The sequence below is a fragment of the Grampus griseus genome, assembly GCF_964374135.1.
Source record: "Grampus griseus genome assembly, chromosome: 12".
Classification (NCBI taxonomy): domain Eukaryota; kingdom Metazoa; phylum Chordata; class Mammalia; order Artiodactyla; family Delphinidae; genus Grampus; species Grampus griseus.
Genome location: NC_139006.1, coordinates 72,815,944 through 72,839,598, shown reverse-complemented (window position 1 = coordinate 72,839,598; position 23,655 = coordinate 72,815,944). Strand labels below are relative to the sequence as shown.

The following is a 23,655-nucleotide window of genomic DNA, read 5'->3' as shown; positions in this document are numbered from 1 at the left end:
ATGACACATCACATAAAAATAAAGATGGGTAATGTCAACACAGATGCAAAAAGAAAGTGACAAAGAAACATCATTTCTAAAAAGATTAGAATTCCTAATAAGGTTACAGCATCCTGAGATGGGAAGCAGTAACATCAAAATCCTAGCTATATGTAGCACTACCTTTTTTATTCCATATGTGGTAAATTGTCACAACTGGAGCTTTCCTGGAGTGCTCTGAAGAAAAGGCACCAGTACCAAAGGTGGCCATTAGCCTGTGCCCGTAAGTCACCTGCTCCCCGCCAGCCCCCATGTGCGGAGTCTAGACCAAGCTGAGAAGACCCTCTGGGGACATGCTTCACTGCCAGGAAATTTCTCTGCAAGAACCATGGATACTGGGTAAGGAAATAAAGGAATGAATGCCAGACCTCAGGATGAAAATGGAGCCAAATAAAAGTAGCGACCTTACCCATGTTGTAGTCTTTGTGTTATGGTCAATGAAGAAGGGCCGGCCGTTGGGCGCTATCCTCATTTCCCAGCCGGGCGGCAGGAAGCTCTGTGTGACTTTGTGTTGTGGTTTGGGGGAGTTGTAAGGTGATGGCTGTGGGGACTGTGGATTGGAAAGGGTATCTTTCACAGCCCGACGTATGGGTGAATCCTTGGCACCCTAAGGAATAATAATGAGCATTAGAAGTCTTACCAGGTGCTAGTCCAGAGGGGTCAACATGTACCTGGGGGTCACGGAACACTCCTCTTTGAAGAGGGACAACGGGGAAGCTCCTAAAAAACCTGCTTGGTTTACTTTTAAAATTAATCTAACTGTAAGGTTTTTCTACTGGTTAAACACACAACAATATGAAGTACGTAGAGCCACCATCCTTTGACAGCTACTTGGTATGTAGCCCAAATACTGTTCTGTAGTGAGCATTACGGATGGGGATTTTACAGAAGGTGGAGAAGAACATGCCCCTGCTCTCAAGGAGCTCACAGTCTAACGAAGATGGACTGGCAATTTTTAGAGCAGAAAAGCAAAACCTCTATCAACCGAGACAGCCACCTGGAATTGCAGAGTTGTTACCCAGGACATTTACATCACAGTCTGGAGGAGATATCGCCCATTCCCACTTATCAACATCTTCAACCCGGGCATGGAGAAGCCCGCAGCCATCTCTAAGATGCAGTCACGTTTAGAACTTCAAAGGTTTCGTCTCTGGTATTTGTGATGTTAAGGGATGTCCCTAAAACCACACAAACAGGAGGGCGCAAAGCAGGTGCCCGGCAGTGACTCAGACGCAAACAGGCATCAGAAACACGGAGGCTGATACAATGGAAGACCTCACGGTCGAAAGGAAAAACAGATCAAAGCAACAGCTATGTTTAAAAACTCAGCGTAAGCATTGGTATTTGAACCAATACGAGTTATTATGCGAGTCTCATGAGGTAACAGGCAGTAAGGAGTGAAACACAACACGAATGGAGAAAGTTCTGAAGAGAGGAGCCCATGTCCAGTACAAGCCACCATGGCCTCAGCCCAATGAGAATGAGAATCAGGTGAGTCCAGGGATGGGAAGCATGGAGTGAGGCTACACAGGGACACCCCTCACCACGGACACAGAGACTGATTATCAGAGCGGAAGGTGGCTGCAAAACCCAAGTCCCAGTTCAGAGAGAAGAGAGAATGAGGAGAAGTCACAGGATAGACGTGACCCCAGTTAGATGACGTAGCCTTCTCACCTCCAGTGGGGCAGATAAAGTTACTGTTGGCGAACTGAGGCTACGAGGCCGGCGGATCTGAGGCTCGATTAGATGGTTGTTACTGTTTGTGGCGGATCCGGATGCACCGTCTTCTGCAAGCTACGTTGGAGGCAAACACAAGTTAGCTTCGTGTGAGGCTCTCCCTGCGCGCGTTACTGGAGGGCGGACCCAACAACACAGCCAGCGATTAGGAGAGGTCTGGCCTGTTTAAAGCACGGAGGAAATGACTACGCATAATAATGGGGGGAAGGATGGGGAAACACTCCAAGGAAATAAAAAATGAATCACCGGCCGGCATAAAAACCAGCCTCAGAAAAAAAGGGGGTTCGGAGGCATGCTACCCATCGTAATAAGCAGGCTCTTACTTTGAAAATAACCTTTCACGTCACATTTTTAAAATGGACCATCTAGGGAGAGACTGAGTCAGGGACCAAATTCTTCGTTAGGGCAAATACTATGTTTAAAAGGAATGCATTTGCGAGAAAAATTTTCTTAAACATGGGTTCTTCAGAACAACACATAAACATCGGGAACGTGGGATTCGCGTCCGTTTTGGCTTCTACTGCCTGTGACTATAAGCTGTGTGGCGATCTGCATACCTGCATGATAGGTCGAGTCCAAGTTGTGGTTCGATTGTTATGATTGACATAGTATGTGCGTCCCTTAGCATCTTTTCTCTCTTCCCAGCCTGAAGGTAGGCCCGGCGTGGTATGTACATAGGCCACTGATGGCTGTTTGTGTAAGAAATTGTTATTATTTAATATCTTGCATTTGTTTTCCGATGAACTTAATAAAGTAATACGTACCCAGAATTATTTGTGCTAGACAAAGTGAGTTAATTCTAATGGTACCGAAAACACGAGTGCCTGGAAAACAGCAATAGGTTTCCAATAGATTTAAACCTACTGTGAAATGAACTCCCACACAAGCCACAGGGTCAAAAATCTTACAAAACTCAGTTCCAGGCCATGCAGCCTTCAACATAAAGGGTTGCTGCCAACGTGATCATAAGGAAAGAGAATAATATGACAATTCGTTTTAGTTGCTGCATTTTACTGTCAAACCACGTAGAGCCTAAAAGGTATTTCAAATTATTAAATGTTACCGACTCTGAGAGGGATGCCCTGAATATTGTCTCCTCAATCTAGCTGTCACAGGGATGCTCTCCTAGTCTATTCCTAAATTCTTCACCAGCTTAGGGCCCTTACACTACGTAGCTTTCGGCACGGGGTGGGGGACACACACACACACACACAGAGTCTGCTCTCTACGAGGCCTGCTTTCACGCTAGTGACTGACCAGAGTATCTCAACTATTCCAGCCTGGGACGCCACCTGGCGATCTGAGGCCAGAATTCCAAAGAAGCGTGATAACTGAGGCTGTATCCCCCCCCGCCCCCCCGTCCTCCCGTATGGAGTTTGTCTCCTTAAAGGGTGAATGGAGCACACGTAGCTTCTGGGCTTAGAGACATGTGCAGTACAGAGTGACTATGGTTGGATAGTTCAAAGTAGATTGCAAAAGGCTTCCTGCGACACTTTTGCCTGTAAGAAGCAGTTTGAGAAATGCAGGCGGGGTGGAGAGCTGCTGGAAAGCAGGGTGTCTCAAAGACTCACGGAGGCAAGGGGATGTTTGCTTGAGGCCAGTGCCTCAAGGGGTGCCGCGCATGAGCTCTGTAGCTGGGAAAGGGCTGCTACTCTAAGGAAGGGGGTAGGAACAAGAAGCCAACCATGACTACCAAGGCTCTTGGGAGAGCGTAAAAGAAACAAGAGGCCAAGCATCAGGAATAATCTCTTACGTGAGGTTACAAAAGGAAACCACTTCTTTTAGGGCACCGTCTTCCCTAATTAGGATCTTCTGAAAGTCCAGACATTTTACCAGATGCAGTTTTCTTGTTAGGCTGAAGATGTCAATCTCTTAGCCCAATCTCTCCTTGTACTCATCCCATCTTTCGTGTTCTCTGCCAACAAGGTACCTTGGCAAAGAGGGCCCCCCAGTCCACTGCAAGACCTTGAACTGAAAAGCAAGATCAGGGACGCAGCCATGTCATTTGGGGACTGCAGGCAACGAGGCTTAATATCTTACTTCATGAGCTCAAATAGCACATTCCAGAGAAAAACAGACCAGGAAGCAGCTGCCTTAATGGTTATTTCTAAAACACATTTACCCAGCAGGGCAAGTGTACTTATCTGAAAGACAACTTTCTGCTAAAACTGCAGCAACTATTTCCTTGGCATTATTCCAGATAAAGTCCCCAAGGCCCCAGAATGGCAATTCCAAGACTCTGAGTACGTAGAGTCCTGGATCTAGCTGTGGGGATACAACAAGAGTGGAAGAAACATCAACATGCAGACCTGATCCTTCCATGAGTATTAAAGACAGATGAATCTGTCTACAGCTGAAAGCTGTTTCCACCCTCCTCCTCTCGCTGTGACACCAACACAAAGGAGCTATTTCCAGGCTACTTTTTATCTGGGCACTACAGCAATGGATTCTGCTGACCCAGTGGACTCTGTAACCTAAGTTAGTGGTTGATTAGTATTTTGGGCCAAGTACATGCTATCAAGCCTTGACATACTGTTTGTTTATATGAGGACCAAAAATGTTTTGGCTGAATGGAATACTAAATACTAAATGCTGCTTCTCGGCCTCCCCGTTGAATTATTTTCTGCAGAGAGGCAGTTAGATGTGCCCTTAGAAAACTCCATTTTGGAAACTTTAAGGATAGTTTTACAGCTACAGTATCCCTGGAAAGGATATTTACAAGGAAGCTAATAAACTAAAATAACTGGGATGTGTCATGGATAATCTCAGGACTGAGTTCCAGTAGAGTATTCCAGCAACCAGGTTACTTTCATAGATCCACAGTTAATAGGGCTAATCAGTTTATGGAAAACTAGGAGTGTTGTAGAGAACACTGAATTTGATTAAAATGTTCCTTCTACCTTCTATTGAGAACTGAATTGGCAACCTACGATCTAGTTCCATTTACGCAAGATGGTGTTATTAAAATGGTTCTTTATAGGGTTCTTTCCAAGTGTCCATGAAGAACAGCCTGTGCTGATGATTCCATCTGTGACTCAAAACACCACCTCCCACAGCTGGGGAGGGGGTGGGGCTCAGCTTCTACGAACAGACCACGGCAGGGGCACAGACCATGGCAGGGGCGCAGCCCTGGAGCCAGCGTCAGCCTTCTCCTGCGGTGTGCGTGGAGTGCGCGCGCTTCTGCACACGTGCCTTCCTTACCACCTCGAGAACATGTGAATTAATCAGGAGACAAGTTAGAAAACGGCCAGTCAGCTTAATTTAACACTTCACAGCTTTTCATCTGAATTCTACCACTGTGTTTCACAACGCCAAGGAGCCATTTAACTGCAGCTTCATGGTAGCTCCATTTATTTCATTAGAATGAAGAACTCAATTACATTGGAGCTGTAACAGTTTCAAAATGTCTTTAAAGATGATAAATGTTTGGCGCTATCACAGATTCTCCAAGATTCACTCAAACCCTGCCACACTCTTACCTCAGCGTATTATTAGGGTATATATAGCAAAACCCCCAAACTGTGCTATGCCTCTCATTTTCTCTCACAGAGAGGGCTCATGCTTAGCCAGCTGGAAAGTGGCACCAGTGCGTATTTATTTGTCATACGTCAAAGGGTTGCGGCTCTGCAGATGAGAATCAGGGCTTGTTCATTATACCGTAGAAATAAAAGCACTACCATGGAAAGAGAGCAACACCAGGATGGCTAAGAAAGCCACATGGCGAGCAGTGCCCAGGGGGTGGAGGCTGAATGTTCATCGATGTGGGAAAATTATATAAACTGCGGTGCACTCACATCACTGACTACTATGTAATAATTAGTATGTCCCGAAAAATGACCACAAGTGAATAATATCAAGTTGATAACTAATACGTATATGAGATCCCACTTGTGTGTGTGTGTGTGTGTGTGCACGTGCGCACGCGTATGTGCGCACGCATGCATCCACGTGTATGTTTACGAGAGCACAGAGGAAGGAGTGGGATGGGGAGTCCCAGGGTAGCTCCAGGATGACACAGCACACTTCAGTGTTGTGGCTGACAGGGAAGGAGATGGAATTGGAAAAGCAAAAGTAAAGGCTATTCGTCACGAGGGATGGTGAGGGTGCAAAAGAAATAGACGTGATAATTTCTAATGCAGCCATAAGGTTTGCTTATTCCAGGCGAAAGATTACCAGGTACGTAGAAAGCATGAGAGTAGATAAAACATTTAGGAAATATTACTACCCAGTCATTGAAAATAGAAAACAAAACCAAATTCCTATTTTTAATTCATTGCTGGGGGAGGGAGAGAGCACAGGCAAGAAGAAAAGCACAGTGGCAGGGCCACGGGGAGCTCATTCACATGGATCACTTCGTCCTGCCAGGTGATTCTGACCATGGATCCCAGGACGATCATAATTCAGTTTACCCTGTCATTTAATATCATCAGCTCTCGCAACACTCCAACACTCACGTCAGGTTCCAAGGCCAACAAAATGCAAAAATGATAGTAGATGCTCAGCAGCCCTGCACTCTATTAAAATCATTTCACGAAGTGATCTTTCTGCCTCGCAGCTCTACTCCCATGGAAGTTACTAGCGCACAATAGGAAATATACGAGTTTATCTGAACTTTCTTGAATTCTACTGGAGGCTGAGCCTGGCCCACCCAACACATGCCCTTCACTGCAGCTCAATACTTTAAACTGGGTTGATTTTTGCGGACTGCCACTTCGATTTTCCAGTGTACAATGCTGAGCAGTAAATCCTAACAATGTAACCAAATTGTTCCTTTAAATCAACATCCTACAGGAATTAGCAATCGTATATGTATTTAAAGGTGTTCTCGAGTAATAAGCAGTTACAACAAACATACAAAGGTAAAACAGTAAGGAAAATTCTTCAAATAGCTATAGCAGCTCCAAGCATAAACTATCAACTAGCCTGTCTTTAGGGATCAAGGAGAAAACAGGCAACTTAGTACACAGTCGTCCAAGTTACCCACAAACACGAACAGTAGAAATTACTTAAAATAATGAGTAATAAGAATAACAGATACATGGCTTAAAAACACCATTTTTCTAGATCTTTTCAATTTCTTAATTATACTCTTTCCTCTCTCCTCCTAAATTATATGAACACTTGTTCATACCTGTGAACCTGTGAGTAGGGGCCCCTGGTAGCAGAGAAAGATCACTGGTTCACGCTTGTGATACAAAAAATCTAACCCAGCCTTTGAAACGTGGTACGGGAAATGTATAACTGAAAATTCACATGTATAATTGCATGCAATTCCTGTGGCTTCCTTGATTCTCCTCCAACCAAAATATTTTACCCAAGTCTTCTAAACACACGGGAAAAGCTTATCAGGAGTACAAACACTAAAAGGCAGAAACAGACTCTAAATGATCAGATTAAAATGCACTTTAAACAAAGCTTGACAGTATTCCTCATAAAACTATACGGGACTAAAAATCAATTCGTTTTACCCGGTACCTTCAAACAATGGGAAAGTGAGAGGTTTAAAATAAGAAGCATGCAGCTCTGTGGCACATAAGAAGCTGCTCTTATCAAAAAAAGAAGAAAAAAGTGTATATTCACCATGACCCAAAATATTAAAACCAACCCCAGTTTTGCCATTCATGTCTGAACGAGGGTATCATTACCGTTGGCGCCTCACCACCCGTGACAGTTGATGAACGTGCTCTCCCAGCTGGGGCACTGGGCTGTTAAATGATAATTTACATCAGTGAAATGCATTTCGGGAGACCACCCATTGCTTATTGAATCAGGAATCAGTGCTGGTGCAGCCAGTAAGGCAGGTGACATGAATCAAAATCTGTGCAATCCACCCGGTCCAAATAAAGTTGAGCAACCACTGATGACCAGAAGGAAAAGAGGAACACGATGACCCTCCCAGCCAGAGAAGGCTCAGGTTGCAGCCCTGACCTGGGTAAGCGATGAACTGACAACCTCAACAATGTGAGATGTCTCATGGAAAAAAAAATGGAAAGCACCACTATCGTGCCCCCACTGTTAAATAATTAGCAGATTATTAAATCTGTCAAACTCAGAGATTCAAGTAAGAGGCCACTGGTGATCAGTGAGTTCACAGCTTCACGGAGCACAAGGAAAGAGGGAAGAATCATCAGTTTTCAGGGAAGTGAGCTCTTTTGGCCAATAAAACTGACACTGATTTTGGAAAAGGAGAGAAAGCACCATTAATTCATCAAGGAAAATCACAGCATCATCTGAAGAGTATCCCGCTAGTCCATCACAGCTGACTGTTCTGTTTTGGGGGAGGTCTGAAAGGATCCCAGAAAGGATGCTTTTGTCAAGCTTCTGACCTACCAGCCCTTTCCATGTATGTCACAACTGCATCTATTATGTTGATTACTCAGTTGACTAATGTCCTATTCATTCTGTAAACATAAAAGACTTAAAGCCTAGGCAAAAAAGGTCCTTTGAAGTTGAGCAAAAATGTACACAATAGGGAAGACACTATGATTGCAAAAACTGTTAAGTGCAATCTTTCTTTCCCTTCTTCAACTTTATATGCAATAAACAGTGATCATTTCATTGCAAACAATTTCATATGCAATAAACAAGCGCTACCAATGATCAAGGATTTGTCGTAATACAAATTTACATAAAATTTGCTTTTAATGTGTTTATTAAACATCTCCCAAAGCAGTTCTGGCCTGCTTTCCAATCAGAATATTCATTTTTATTTATGTCCTATATTATTAAATACCCTTTACACTTCTATATTTCCTGCTAGTTATGAAAACTGTGGGAAAGTGGGAACAAATTATAGCCAACTCTTGAGTCAGCAGAGCTGGCTTTAAAGAGAAGGGACAGAGGCTTTGTGGGTTAAGAGCATTAGTAATGGAAAGGACTTCTCGCTGCCCACCCAGAAGAGTTCTTCCTATGTTCTTGAGATATAGGTCACTCAAACACAGCTTCAGGGACCAAATGAAGTTTTTTAAACAGGGAATTGTTAATGTTTAGGTCAAGTAAGCACATCAGAATTGGTATTAATTTGGATGGAAAAGCAAAACAATGGAGTTTTTAGCATTTCAGAGACTTTGGTGACAAGGACAACTCTTCGTATTGGAAATTCACTCTCCTTGGGCAATTTGCTAGGACATTTTAATGTCTTACGTAGACGGTAAATGGATTGGCACAGGAAAAACTCTTCCTCAGTAGCCCAGATGATTTTAAATAAAAGCCCAAAGAGCCAATTCACGGCTGGAAATGAGCATGGGTTACCGGAGGCAGATGAGCCTGCTCTGCGACTGCGTCGGTGACACTGCAGGACCTCAACCTCGAGGAAGGCTCTCTCTGCTGAAGGGGAGGAAAGGACGCGGAGCATCAGGGACACATATTCTGAGAAACGAGTTGCACTGGATTAAAAAATATATCACTCAAGCCTAGTCACTGCTCTTTAATATTAGAAGGTATAATTAAATGAAACACCATCTTTTCGGGGTAATGAGAGTAATCTTTTAAGGAGTCAAGTATCTTCCACTGTCACTTTCAAGTGTCTTAAGCAGATGGGATAGAAATAACGTTAAACATAAGAGGCCAAAACAGGAAAGGGGGCTCCACAGATGACATTTGAGTGCTGCTCTAATAGTGGAAAAGAGAAGCTAGAAGTCCTGAATTCTGCTTTGAGATGCAACCTCTGGGTAAATTCTAGTGGAACACGAATAGAGGAAGAGATACTCACATGCAGTTATTAAACATTTATTGACTACTGTGACCAATGACAAAGCATCAGTTGGATTCTATTTCCAGGGGAACTCAAATATAATCTTCGGCTACTGCTGAAGGGTTAGGTATTTATAGCTTCAGCTTCTGAATGGAGTTCAGAAGTTGTACAGAACAGAAATGAAGGAAAATAGGTACGGCTAAACTAAAAGAAAAAAATCTATAGAGTGTAAGGTATAATATGTTCCTCTCACTTGTTTGTATTAATCTATATTGTTAAAAAAAAAAAAAAGGACCACAGATCAGCAGCAGGTCACACACACACAAGGCAGGGGTCTAATTAGCAACAGGTTGGTACATGCGACAACTCTGTAGCATCTGCTCGCTTTTAATATTTTGCAATCAGGAGAATGGGGTCAGGTCAAAGACAGACTCTGCAGCAGTAAATGGGAAGCTTTTCAAGTCTTTTCACAACGGTTAGCATGAAGGATTCATCCTTTAGTCAAAGTTCATGCTGTTGTCCATGAATACAGAGTGACCTTGACAAGCAAAACTGGAGAAGAACCCCCTACTGCCCTACTCCTCTCTTTCCTAGGCACTGTTATTTAATAGTTGAAACAGACTCAACATGAACTTAACATAATTCCGACACTTGCACTTGGATCTTAAAGATATTTTATGAACCTAGATTAATGCAGAAGCTCCCTATACAAATAATAAGAGATGATAGCTTAATATCAGTGCTGCCTAAAATGATGGCTTTTCACTTGGTAGACTAAAGGTGTACCACTGCTATGCTTCTGGCAGTACTTACTTGCTTTTATAATGTTTAAAATATATGGCTTCCTTGCTTATGTTGTTTCCGTAGCAACAGTTTTATCAGTTCAAATATCCCATATATGCAAACTCTTTTTTTTCCCTGCCTCTTCAGTACTAAATTTTCGTCTCAGTGATATTTCTCTTTCTGAAGGACATTCATAGAATTTTTATACAAAAGCTCATTAACTGAGTAATCAGTGCAACTCATGATACGGGCCAATGGTGTCTTTTAAAGCAAAAACACATAACTGAAGGAGTAACAATTCTGTGAGTACTTACTGGCTTTTACATTTTATGTAGTCCTCCTATTCATTTAACATTTGATATGGCTGTAATGATGACTACTTTTCTAGGATGCCATTTGCAGCAGAGGGACTACCATCGTTTACTACAGCACATCTGTAGGTTCAATTTCTCAAGAGACACTGAGACTGCATTGCTTCTCAGTTTTATGCATGAGCAGGAACTTTCTGTGGGCTTTTTCTGCAGAGCTTTGTGTTGTCAGACACAGGTCTTCATGGCTGATTCTGTTGTTCTCATTGGGGCTTAGCCCCACCTGAAGCGTCTACAATGAATTTCCCTGATGGTTAAGAACCCAAGTTCAAATGCTACCCTGGTGACAGTGTCACAATTTCACAACCTTTCTCAAGGATTGGTACTCTGGGACTTGGGAGATGTCTATCTATCTCCTGTTCTAACCTTGTCTCGGATGGGTCACTTAAAATCACGTCTTCATCTGTGAAACGAGAATGGTAAAGCACACAGGGTATGACGTAAGAGGATTAACCTGGAGACCCAATGTCTCCCAGGTCCCAGTGCGAACACCACCTTTATGACAAAGGTACTCTTTATGAACCTTTGGCTGGGAAAAGAAATTCTACAGGGTTAAAGCTGATGAAACACAAGTCATAGATTTGAGTTTTTTTATGCATCAGGAAAGATTTTCACTATTACTTACAATCAAAGAACCAAACTGCTCCCCGTTGGAGTCCGGAGTGATCTGAAGCCGTCTGCTCAGTTCCTCAGACAGCTCCTGGGGGCTGGTCCGAGACACAGGTGAGGCTGGTGGTGGAGGCAGCACCAGGCTGAGGGAGTCTCCACTGAGGCTCACTTCTTCCGAAATGGTCTCCCAAGGCTACCAAGGAACAAGACGCTGTGGTAACCGCTAGGACGAGGGACCCTCTCATTCCCCGCCCCTGTAATAACCCTTATGATAACTGTAATTCACATTTACTGAGCACTCAGGAGGCACACAATATTCTCAGGATCCATAAGGAAATAAAGACTACTACCCTGATCAACAGATGCGGACACTGACGCAGAGGGAATAACATGCTCAAGGTAACAGAGCTAGGAAGTGGTGGGGTCAGGACTTGAGCCAAGGAAGCCTGGTCCTAGGGGCTGTGCTCTTAGTCCCTTTGTAATAGCGCCTCTCTGAGCAGTGCTTTGCTTCTAGCATTGATACTACCTGCATGGGTTAAAAAAATATCCTCAGGCATTTGTTTATGATTTTCGTGAATTTTCTTTTACTCTAACTGTTGAGGATTCACAATGAAAACAGCAGAGATGCTATAAGCTGCAAGTAAGCCCTGGTATGAAGTAACTCTTAGTGAATTTATTCCAGCATCATTCACGTTGCTTTTCTAACTCTGATCACTGGAACATTTTGTGAATGATCTTCCTAATGCAATGTTTCAAAAGAATGGATTCCTAATAAGTAAACAGAGTCGTTAAGGCAGCATGGAAGTTACGGTTTGCTGCCTCGCTAATTTGCTGTTCAATTTATATACATTCTTCCACAGTAATTTACCATAAGCATTTAAGGGTAAACTTATGAACATTTCTGTTCACCCAAATTTCTATTTTCTTGGTAACAAACCTCTTTCACTATGTCAAAACTACTCAGTAAAAACTTGTATTTGGTACCCAAACAAGTTACAGGGCTACTTCAACTGCTCGAAGATGATAACCATGTTGCCATTTAACAAGAGATGGTTAGACTCTGGGGAAAAATAAAGGATAAAGTGAAAACATCTTAAGATTTCCATGCTAAAAATAATGTCATTCCCTTTTGTAGTGATGTAAACTATGTGTACTCGTCAAAGATGGCTTTTGTAAGCACTTTCTAAGTTAATAAATATCTCGATGGTCATCAATCAGCCACGAGACCATGAGCCTTCCTTTTTACACAGATTTACTGAGACAAGAAATTACGACACAGGATCAACCTGGAGAACACGGAAAGGAGGAGCTCCAAGGAGTGTGCCGGCAGCGCGGGAAGTCCTACCTCAGGGCCGTCTCCGCCCTCGCCAGGCTCCACCTCCAGATCCTCGCTGATGTGTCTGCGTGAGCGGAAGCGCCGATGCGCTGCCTCCTGGTTGATCTGCCGGATGTTGCTGTCGGACTCGGAGGACACATCCCTGGGAGCGCGGGGTGAGGGTGCGAGTCAGGAGAACCGGTACTGACACCTGGCCCTTTGACACCAGCCAACACCCACCAAGGGCCTGACGCCTAACACAGTGTCAGTGCTCTCTCGCGCAACACTGACCATCAGCTGGCCGTTCAGCAGGAGAATCTGCCACCACCTCTTGGCTAAAGCATTCTCCTAGGTCCCTTTCATTGAAATACAGTCTTTAAATGCATCTGTCCCAATATTTTTGAGTATCTTTCAGGCATATACTGCAGCATGTACTTTAGTGTTTAAGAAAGAAGAGAAATCAAAGCCCTCCATCCATCTGCCCCAGTGACAAGGGAGGCCTCTTGAAGGAGAGGTGACAGGTAAGCTCACACTCATGGCCAGTCCGTGGTGACCCCTCTCTAGGAGTCCAGCAATGACAGGGTCACAACTTTTGGTCACCAACAATTAACCAATGAGTACAAATAGTATAAACTCAAAGCTGGGGTCTGGAGGGAAATGCTCCTGACCCAACGTGAACTTTTTCGGCCTCTGAGGATCTCATTTTGACAGACTCTCAGATGCATGACACTGCATTTCTCCCCATTAAACTCCTTTTTAAAATCCACAAACATCAGGCAATAACCTCCCAAATCAACTTGGATTTGAGGAACGCTGCAACTTCATAGTCTCTTTTTTTGGGGGGGGTGGCGGGGTGGGGCGTCATGTAACTCTCTTAATTCAGGATGTGAAAAGCATTGAGTCAATCTTGAAAACTTTTGCACTAAATTACAGGCAATTCTCCTTTGGGAGAAATACTACTTGGAGGCTTTTAGAGTAGAAGTTTAAATGTCAAAATGTTTTTGAGAGAAAACCCTTACAGACTCTTTAAATAAGACGCCATATTCAGTTAAAAAATGACGCTGCAGGGCTTCCCTGGTGGCGCAGTGGTTGAGGGTCCGCCTGCCGATGCAGGGGACGCGGGTTCGTGCCCCGGCCCAGGAAGATCCCACATGCCGCGGAGCGGCTGGGCCCGTGAGCCACGGCCGCTGAGCCTGCGTGTCCGGAGCCTGTGCTCCGCAACGGGAGAGGCCGCAACAGTGAGAGGCCCGCGTACCGCAAAAAAAAAAAAAAAAAAAAAAAAAGACGCTGCAAATTAATATTTCAAAATATTTGAAAACATTATTTCAGACTAAATGAAATCCAGTATTAATCAAGGACCCTCATTATAGACTCTTCCTAAAACATAGGTTTTAAAACATTCTAAGGACTCTCAAGCTAACTTATACTCTTTTCCTATATTCCCCCCAAAGAACATGCTGGGCCCCGGTAACAGTGAACAGTCTGCAATAAGCAGCACTGTTTGCAAATAAGCAGGTGACTCTTTAATGCCAGTTTCCAAGAGAGTCTGAATATTGCCACCAAAGATCTTTACATTATTTAGCTTTACTGGTAAAGGGACAGTATGAAGGTTAGCTTTCTTTAATCCACATTAAAAGAAAACCTCTTGTTATTTAGATCTGAATGAAGTTTTACTGCCCAATATACAAATTTTTAAAACCTAACAGAAATATACATTTTGCGTACTTTATAGTTGTATTAAACTATAACTGGACTAAAAGTAGTATGTCAAGCAGGACTCCTCAGAAAAAAATCGCATAAGGCCATAGAGAAACTAATTAAAATCAAGGGACACACAAGTATACTAACACAATTTCTGAAACCACCAAAACAGGATGATAAAAAATAACACTCTCTTGGATATGTTAGAAAATATAATATTGTCTTTGTGATTTTATACTGCTTCCGTGATTTTTATAGGCCATTCAATTCAATTTCACTTTATAATGACTGGCCTTACTTAAAAATACTGTATATAGAAAAGTTGCATCAAAATTTTAAATCTTCACTTGAAATGTCAGGTGTCACTTAGTCAATACCGAATGTGTGTTCCGGGTTATAACACACACTTGAATTGTTACAGGGATTTCGGAGAGGTTGAAAAGAATAAGGCTTTAATATTGCTATGTTTGCATTTTCTATCTCTCAGAAGTATATAAAAATTCCATTATTCTGGAAGGACTTATTTTTTTTTAAAGGGGCATTTAAAATCAATTATGCTAATCCTCCTTATCCAACATGCTTGAATAATTAGTAATCAGTGTGAACCAGAAACAACTAAATAGCATAAAGAAGAAAGATATCTCTGATTCTGAAATTCCAACCCTGGGCTTTTTTATGGTCTTTAGTGATAAAATGAAAATGTTCAAACAAGGGAGGCCTTTTGCCCTTAAATAAGCAATTGAACGAGAGGGCTGCTGAAACTGACAGGAAGTGTAAACGGTCACTAATAGGAAGATGAACATTTAAAAATATGTCTGAGCTGGCAAATTAAAACAGAAACATGATTTTATTAGAGGCAGGGAAAAAATTTAAAAAGTGGCTATTTCAATTTTCTTCAGTCATTAATTTCACATATATATTCTTCATTTGACTTTCATGGGAAACATACAAATTAATAAAGAGAAGAAAACCCATAAATTTATCAAATTCAGTGCCAATTAAGATCAGTGCGTCTGATCATTTACATTCATATACATCAGTGACTAATGATGACCGGAGTCATTAAGATATGATTAAGTTACTGCTAAGATGGGAGACTGCCAAAGTGGTTTAGAAAGAGAAGTACTGAAAAGAGTTAAAGTAAGTGTTTTGAGTCTAACAAGTTCATCTATAGTCTTAATGCAATTCCTTCATGATTTTAAACTTGTGCTTTTGAGAGTAAAATGTTTACAGTTTACATTTAAGTAGGATAAGGACTATTCTAAAATTAGAGGCATGTTAAAGGCCACTGTCTGACCTGAGAGGGCTGGGGAGTGTTCTGTGGCCGCCTTCCGTCTGAGAGCTCTGCATCCAGGCCTGGACAGTTCACTAACCACGTGCCTGTACCCACTTTCAGAAGTGACTCATCTGTAGTCATTCGTTCAATTAAAAGCTCCTACCTCGTGCCAGGTGCTAGGGGTTGACCTGTGAGTAGGAAACCACAGTCCCTGCTCATACAGGCAGTAAGAGTATTATGCGCTCCGTGTCCTGACACGGAGGCACAGGGCTCTCAGAGAGACGGGGACAGAAGACGTCCGGTGCTCCCAGAGGAAGGGATAGTAGGGTGACATCGGAAGGTTACCAGGGGAAGGGGCACGTTCTGGCTTTATTTTTTTTTGGGGGGGGATTGGGGGTTAGCACATCCATGGGGCCAAGAAAAAGAGAAAGTAATCAGAAAGCAACTATGCATGATCAGACCGCTCTACGTTTCTGACTGTGGCTGGCAAGAGGCAGGGTGAGGAGGACCCTGTAAGAACAGCCTGAGGGCAACGGGATGTCAATGAGGACTTTTCAGGGGCTGAAGTCTGGAGCGCAAGTCTGTAGCAAACCGGTTAAGAAATGAGAGTCTCCACTACAGTCTTAATTCTCTGCGCAGCGTGTGATCATCACTTCTCATCTGACTTCCTCAGATATAGCCTTTTAATAAAGACCCTTCTTCTTTTTTTTTTTTTGCGGTACGCGGGCCTCTCACTGTTGTGGCCTCTCCCGCTGCGGAGCACCAGCTCTGGACGCGCAGGCTCAGCGGCCATGGCTCACGGGCCCAACCGCTCCGCGGCATGTGGGATCTTCCCGGACCGGGTCACGAACCCATGTCCCCTGCATCGGCAGGCGGACTCTCAACCACTGTGCCACCAGGGAAGCCCATAAAGACCCTTCTTAACATCCATTCCCCCCCAACCCAAACTTGCAGTATTCTGTGAAAACTGAGTTACGCAAAAAATCATTTTTGAATTAAAACAACACATTAAAATAACCTGGAGGGCTTGAGGGCTTCTGGTCAAGCCAAATAAACTTAAGGAAAAACACCCCCAAATTCTCAAACAGTTCAGACGGGATGAGGAGGTTATTGTGAAAACCGAATCTTTTTCCTCATCTAACTTTTCTCTTGCTTTCTAGAAGTCATGCTTGGTGGAAAGGAGGTACCTGGCAGGTCCCACCCGGAGCTCTGCAGATGTCCTTCCTGGCTCAGCTGCCTCACTGATGTGGACCATCATGCCACTGATTTCTCCCTAAACTACAGGTGAACATGAGCTCGGAAGAACCACAGTTTCCCTACTGCTGAGCCAGCATTTATACAAGTGAGAGCTTGTATAAATTCCCTCATTAGAGTTCCACAACTCTGTGCAGCAGAGAAAGAAGCAATTGTCTCCAGTTCCCTCCTAAATACAGACTTTGGTTGCATAATTATTAATGAAAGTGAACCTTTTTCTATATATGTACTGGCCATCAGTCTTTCTTTGAGAGCTGCCAGTAGGCACTTTTCTACAGAGGTCATGACACTGTGGTCCCCAGAGAGTGCTGTTTTCAGGTATTCCTTTCCTATGACCTTTAGCAAAGGTAGATAAAGGTACCTGGCTTAGGGTACTGCTACCAAGATTCTTCTGATCACTACACATAACCAAGCCCAAGGCGGTTACTTTGTTTTTTTTAAACTACAAATAACTAGAGTAGTCAAATGGCTTACAACAGTTTTAACAGCTATGGTCATTAATCAAAGGGAAATAGTAAAAACTAAATAAATAAATAAATTAATTAATTAAAGGAATCAACTAAACCATTTCCATTTATATTTCTATGGGAAAAAATTACAACAAAAAAGAGTTCAACGTCATCTGGATGTTGGGATATTTACGCTGTCCTGGGAACAAGGAACTGATGCACACACCGTGTGGTCCAAAGCTGACCAAGGACGGCTGATATTCACGAGAACCCACGTAGGGGCTTAGGAAGGATTGGCTATTCACTGCTTTAGATTCTGCTTTTTCTCTAAACCAAACAAAATCTAGACTATACTTCTTGGCCACCTTTCCTACCTATGCAGGTCATCTTTGCAATTTCTTAAGATAAAAGGGTTACTGACAACACCATCCATCCCATTGCTAATATCTGCTAAAACCATCATTAGCAAATTTCCTTCAGAGTCTGGGTTAAAGAGAAAATTATCTCACCTCATATACTTGCTTTTATTCATATTGAAAATTATACAAGTTAGTGGTAATTACCTCCTTGACTACTAGGGAGGTCATGATTTCTAGGACAATTTTTTCCTCTTCTGTTTTTAATATTTTGTTTTTGCCTTTTATTGTATATTAATAGTTTGAGGTCTTGCTGTATACTATCATTCAAAAACTAAGCTGCTTCAAATCCTTTTTTTATAGTAGTTGAGGTTTAACCAGTGTTTATTTGCCATCATTAGACCAAAAATTGTCGAGTGAACAAAACAGTTATCAATTCACTGTATCCCTGAGGCTGGCAAGGGATTAGAACAAACTGTAATTACCAATTGTGAGTTAGCAACCCTCCCATGTGCTTGTAAGTATATCAAGGGGGTGATCTATACATTTTCCAAAAAGGAAAAGAAAAATTTTGAGAGAGTTTCCAAATCAAATAATTATGGAATAAAAATCCAGAAAAGTTAAAGAGCCAGTATGTTTGCTATTTTCCATGACGGGTTAGCCAGGAGAGGAAGCTGAAGAAGGGGAAAGTGATGTCATCACCAAACATAAGATAAACCAAGGAAAAATAACCCCTGCTCTACATCTCACGAATCTACATAAAGAAGTCCTACAAAATAGATTAGCGCATGTTTACAACAGGAGAACCTGATACGAAGGCAAGAGCTTCTTTACAACCTACAAACTCAGGCTCCCACGCTCTTTAACTCCACGAAGAGGAATCCTGTTGTGCTGCTTTCACAACCACGTGCTTTCACCAGTACAAGATGTACTTCCCAACCTCATCCCAAAGCGCTGCCACGTGTGCACCTGACTGCAGAGCATGGGGACATGTTCCTGACCATCGACGGTACTCACATTAGGCTGGGTCGGTGCCACTGGGTGGTCCGGTTGTTGTGGTTGACATAGTAAGTGCGACCCAAGTTGTCCACCTTTTCTTCCCACCCGGGGGGTAGGGGAGGGGGGGGAAGTTCCTCCTGGTGCTGAGACGCCGAGTCATTCGAGTCAACAACTTCCCAGCCGGGCTGTGGAGCACAATCAGAGGGGAGATGGTGAGGCTGCTTTGATGGCTACAGTGCGTCTGTGCCCTTCGTCCTCGCTCCTGTGCTCTCCGGCTCTGACGGTGGCTTCCTGCGCCACATTTAAAGAAATTCCCAAAATAGGGCAAAAAAAAAAAAATCAATTCTAGGAGCGTCTCAAAAATATTCTGAGCCATGGCCAATGAACTGCGCTGCCCTCTAAGAAGATGACACTGCAGGGTGCCACTCGGATGGGGATCCGCACAGGCTGTCATGTTACCTAAGTCACGTTACACTCTTTTCGTATTTCGTGTTTGTTATTTTGACCTGACGGCCTCCGGGGCCATACAAAGCCTTGCCGATGATACGGGTCACGCTACAGCCGTCATCTTTTCAACACCTCCGTAAGGTAAGAGGGAGCTGGGAAGATGAGCCCTGCAGCATGTGTGTTCTCGCAGAATCCGTGGCCTGCTCGGGCATTGGGAGGCCCGGGGCGCTCTCGCTCCCCAGGGAGGACAGCATGGAGGCGGCTCCAGGAGGAGGGGAAGCTCCTGGGCTGCAGGAAGGACGAGCCGCCAGACAGCCAGGAGCAGCCTGGAAGCTGCTGCTTCCTACTCAGCCATTCCCCACCTGCTGCCGCCGCCGCATCAACAGGCTTCCTGGTACCAGACTCAGAGGTGCTTTTTTTTGCAACACATATTTTCGGCATTAAGTATTCCTTCCTGACATTCCCTAGTAAAGTCACTGGAAAATTCAGTAATTCACTGATTATTACAGTTGGAAGGTTGGAAGAGTGTGAAAAAAAAATTCCTTGGATTTGAGATAAAAATCTGTGGATGTGCTTATGAAATCTTAACATTCAAGACTGCCTACCATCCACTTCAGTCCTTCTCACAGAGAAAGATGAAAGCTTGCACATGAAACACTGCCTGGTAATATGACCTCTGGGTCTGAGGGAGGTTCCGTTAACTTGCCCATAATGCATTATTCACACATCATGTATATGCAACAGCTGCAAACAGATGTGCAAATAAGCCACAGAGAGGACTTGTAAACGGACATTTTCTGAACAATACGAGAATCTGTCTAACAAAACAGCACCATCTGAAGCCTGAGCTGAGAAGGTACCCATGGTAGAGGTACGTGACTAGAGAGTTAAAGGTGGCCTTGCCGGGAGGGAACAAAAGAAAATTCCTCTGGACAGCTAATTCCAAAACGGCATTTCTACCTCGTGCACGCTCTCACCTGTGGGCCAGATGAGTAAGAAACCTGCATGAGTCCCTAAATTATTTTCGTCACTTGAAGCAATTCCAAGCGCTAAAAGGAATTTACAAAGAGCTGCAAGTCCAAAGAAGTAAGAGAATTAGATATGTGGGGAGAATTTCACATGGCGGTGGGCTGTTAATAAAACAGGGGTATCGCAGTTTAGAAAGAGACCCCTCTTCAATTATTAGTGTTACAACATGAAATGAAAAGTTTATCCTTTTTGCTAAAAACCAAACACGTCGGTAGATCTGTCAAAGACGTAGATTCACGGACACATTGAAGTTTCTTCACATTTAAGCTTGATAAACTTTTATTTCCTTAAATTATAAAGTCTTAAAGTGAAACATCAATATGCTCTTAGGCAAGGAAAACAGACCAAGGCCCGCAGCCCTGTAGCTTACCTCCATCTCATCCCTCTGCTCGCTGTTTTCTTCATCTTGACCTCCGTTTTTGGGCATATAGGCCATTTTCAATCGCAAAAATCCCTTAACTCGAGATTTATGACTGCACGATGGAAGAAAATCGGTTATAAAGGATGTGACTTGGTTACATCTTTATGACGGCTCATATTTATGATGCTTTAAAAAAAAAATGCAATAGGAAAAGAAGTTGGAATTCTCCTCAGAGAAAACCAAGAGCCAAAGCATAAGAAACGGCAGCGGCCCGAAGCCTCACCTTCTTGGTCGGAGGAGAAAATCCTTAAATGTGTAGGGTCGCTCCATCGTTGGATCTTCTGTCTAAAGGAAGAAAAAGTAAGTGTCAGTACTCCTGATAGTGTCGTATTTCAGATACACCCAAGTGGATTACAGAGAATACATCTGCAGGTTTTAGAACGTGAGCCTGGCGAAAACAGAGTTGGTTCCTCACCCAGTACTTGACAATTAATTACACATTTCATAGGTTACAAAGCTTTACTCAAGATCCACTAGATGTCACTATCAACACCCATTTTTAGGAGCCAACCTCAGCCTGAGACAAATGACAGAACTGTAGTCGTCATTGCCAAGTGTAATTTCTAGCTGCTGGGTGCAGGGCTCAATCTCACGCTGCTGATTAACTCTGGAGAACCAGGGGTCACTGGTGCCTGCCTGCTTGTCCCTGTGACTCAAGAAACCTAAAAATGCAGTTAATAGGAAAACATGCGAGATCAATCTGTGAATGCAATTTGACTTTACTTTTAACATTAAAATATCATGTCATCTGAAAGACGGTTTCCTCCACAGAGACTGTCCTAGGTGGCGTCATCCATCAGCCTTTTGCTGGTGCTTATTTCAAGAAGCTATGAATGTAGCGGTGGTATTTATTCATTTTTGAAAGAAATCAGTGTTTTATTGTGCAAAATCAGATGGTCAAAGCAAGCAGGCAACTGGAAAAATAAATGTTACTATTTCATTAATTTAAAAATACTATGTGCAGTAAAACTTCAAATACCTAGACTCTTTAATTAAACACAATTAAAAACATTTACTTCTGTAGCAAGAGAGACAAACCACAAAATGATTTATTATGTATCAGAAGGGTATGTGTGTATATATATGCGTTTATATTTGTAACATTATCTGTTTATGTCACTCTCTGCTTTAAACTCGCGATGGCTTCCTACTCTGCTTATATAATATGCTGAAAATTCTTTCCTATGGACCTATAAGGTTAAACACGATGTGGTTCTTTTTTTCTTTTTGCGGTACGCGGGCCTCTCACTGCTGTGGCCTCTCCCGTTGCGGAGCACAGGCTCCGGAAGCGCAGGCTCAGCGGCCACGGCTCACGGGCCCAGCCGCTCCGCGGCATGTGGGATCTTCCCGGACCGGGGCACGAACCCGCGTCCCCTGCATCGGTAGGCGGACTCTCAACCACTGCGCCACCCCGGAAGCCCTGATGTGGTTCTTAATTACCTATAACCTCACTGTGAACCAGTCTCTCCACTGACCCCATACTCCACCCGTCCTGACCTCCTCTGTCCCACGTGCACATCACATCTAATCCTGCTCTAGCAGGTCCTTCAACTGAACAGCTCTGGCTCCAGATGGCCACAGCGGTCTCCACTGTGTCATCCAGGTCTGGGATCCCAAGTCACATCTTCAGACACCACATCCTAAATCGCCACCATAGCCTCCCTTTATTATCCTCTGTCACAACATCCTGATTTACACCCCCTCTTCACCATCTGAAATTATCTTGCTCATTTATTTATTAACTAGTTTATTAACATCCATCACCTGTAGCATATAACCTCATGAGATCAGAGACTTGGATTTGCTTGCCACTGTATTCTTAGTGCCAAGAGCACTGCCTGACACAAAGTACCCGTACAAGTAGCTGATTAACCCACCTGATCTACAGTAAAGTACCGAGGCCACAGAAATTCACCATCACTCAAGAAAGTCAGTTATATTCTCTAGACATTTTTCTAAATTCAGACAAAAAAAAAAAAAATCAGAGAACTTACCGGGACTCTAAAAATGGAACTGTCCATACACTACGTAGTTTAAATGACAGACACCACACACATCAGGAGGCAGACGTCCTGGGTCTGTGTCTTGGCTTTGTTACCTAAGAGCCATGTGGCCAAGGACAAATTCCTGAGCTCTCTGTGCCTCAGTGCCCTCCTCTACAGAGTAGGGCAGTAACAGGATCTTACAGAGTTGTGACGATTAAACCAATCATCTGAGCTGGTATCAATACACAGCAAGTTCTCACAAGGGCTCCTGGCAACTTAACAAACGTTGGCCATTGTCATCATCAGCCAATTCTCCATTTTCATGTCACTTGTGAGCACTGCCAACTCAACAGCAAAAAGGCAGGGCGTTAAAAAATGAAAGTTTACCTCCATGGACATTCTCCAGTGTGAACAAGACTGTTACCTTGCAGATAACAACGGGATTCTTCCTGGCACTACTCAGGCTCCTGTTGGATCCTATTCCCTGGAGAAAAGCCCAGGGGAGACTCCCAGGACAGCACTGAGATGGTAGAAAGCCATCTCAAACAGGTTGATGCTAACAGTATTATCAGCCAAAACAGATGCTGCAACCCCCTGTCCCTTTTGAATGTCCTGTGGGCATTCAAAAGAAAATCTTCTGGTTACACAGCAATTTCATCTTAAAAAGATCTGTTGCTTTCAACAGAACTGCAGTTACTTTGACATAATATATGTAATGAGGTAAATAACTTTGTGGGCAAGTGGAAGGGAATGGCCTTATCAGGACCTTAGACTCAAAACAGGGATGCAACAGCTAAAAGCAGCCAGGCCTTAGACTGAGCCCCCCTGTCTCCTCGGCCCCTGACTGCACCACAGATCAAGGCTGAAGACCCAAGGTCTGGTCAGTCTTCTGATCACTGGGCAAGTCAACTCCCTCTCTGGGCCCAGGTGTCCTCACCTGTAGAATACAGGGAGTGGATAAATGGTCTTTAAAGTCCCTCTAAGGTCTATGCTACTGAATTCTGTACACGTGAGAGGGAACCATTACCCTGGTACCAGCTGGAATTATAAAAGGGGTGTTCATCATCTGAGTTACCTTCAAGCACAATTAAGGTGCCAAATAATATCACCACCACCCCAAAAATGTCTCACTGTAGGAAAACTGAAATTTTTTCAGTTGCCTTGAGTGGCACTTGACTAAAATAGGAGAAATTA

The 23,655-nt window shown here is 43.4% G+C and overlaps 1 protein-coding gene across 8 annotated transcripts in view; it reads right to left on the bottom strand.

Moving 5' to 3' along the window:
• Nucleotides 1-23,655, bottom strand: part of NEDD4L (NEDD4 like E3 ubiquitin protein ligase) — a 147,524-nt gene that overhangs the window by 55,185 nt on the left and 68,684 nt on the right. For 6 of the 8 annotated variants that reach the window (XM_082667467.1, XM_082667468.1, XM_082667464.1 and 3 more), the window contains 8 exons: nt 20,700-20,761; nt 20,426-20,528; nt 18,598-18,764; nt 12,575-12,707; nt 11,246-11,422; nt 2,334-2,465; nt 1,714-1,833; nt 449-646 (listed from right to left, as the gene is read on the bottom strand). In XM_082667467.1, the coding sequence (XP_082523593.1) occupies nt 449-646; nt 1,714-1,833; nt 2,334-2,465; nt 11,246-11,422; nt 12,575-12,707; nt 18,598-18,764; nt 20,426-20,528; nt 20,700-20,746 (1,077 nt within the window). In that variant the 5' untranslated portion in view covers nt 20,747-20,761. Of the gene's footprint in view, nt 1-448; nt 647-1,713; nt 1,834-2,333; nt 2,466-9,027; nt 9,103-11,245; nt 11,423-12,574; nt 12,708-18,597; nt 18,765-20,425; nt 20,529-20,699; nt 20,762-23,655 lie in introns of all 8 variants that reach the window. The other 2 variants (XM_082667471.1, XM_082667469.1) reach the window with 2 other exon arrangements.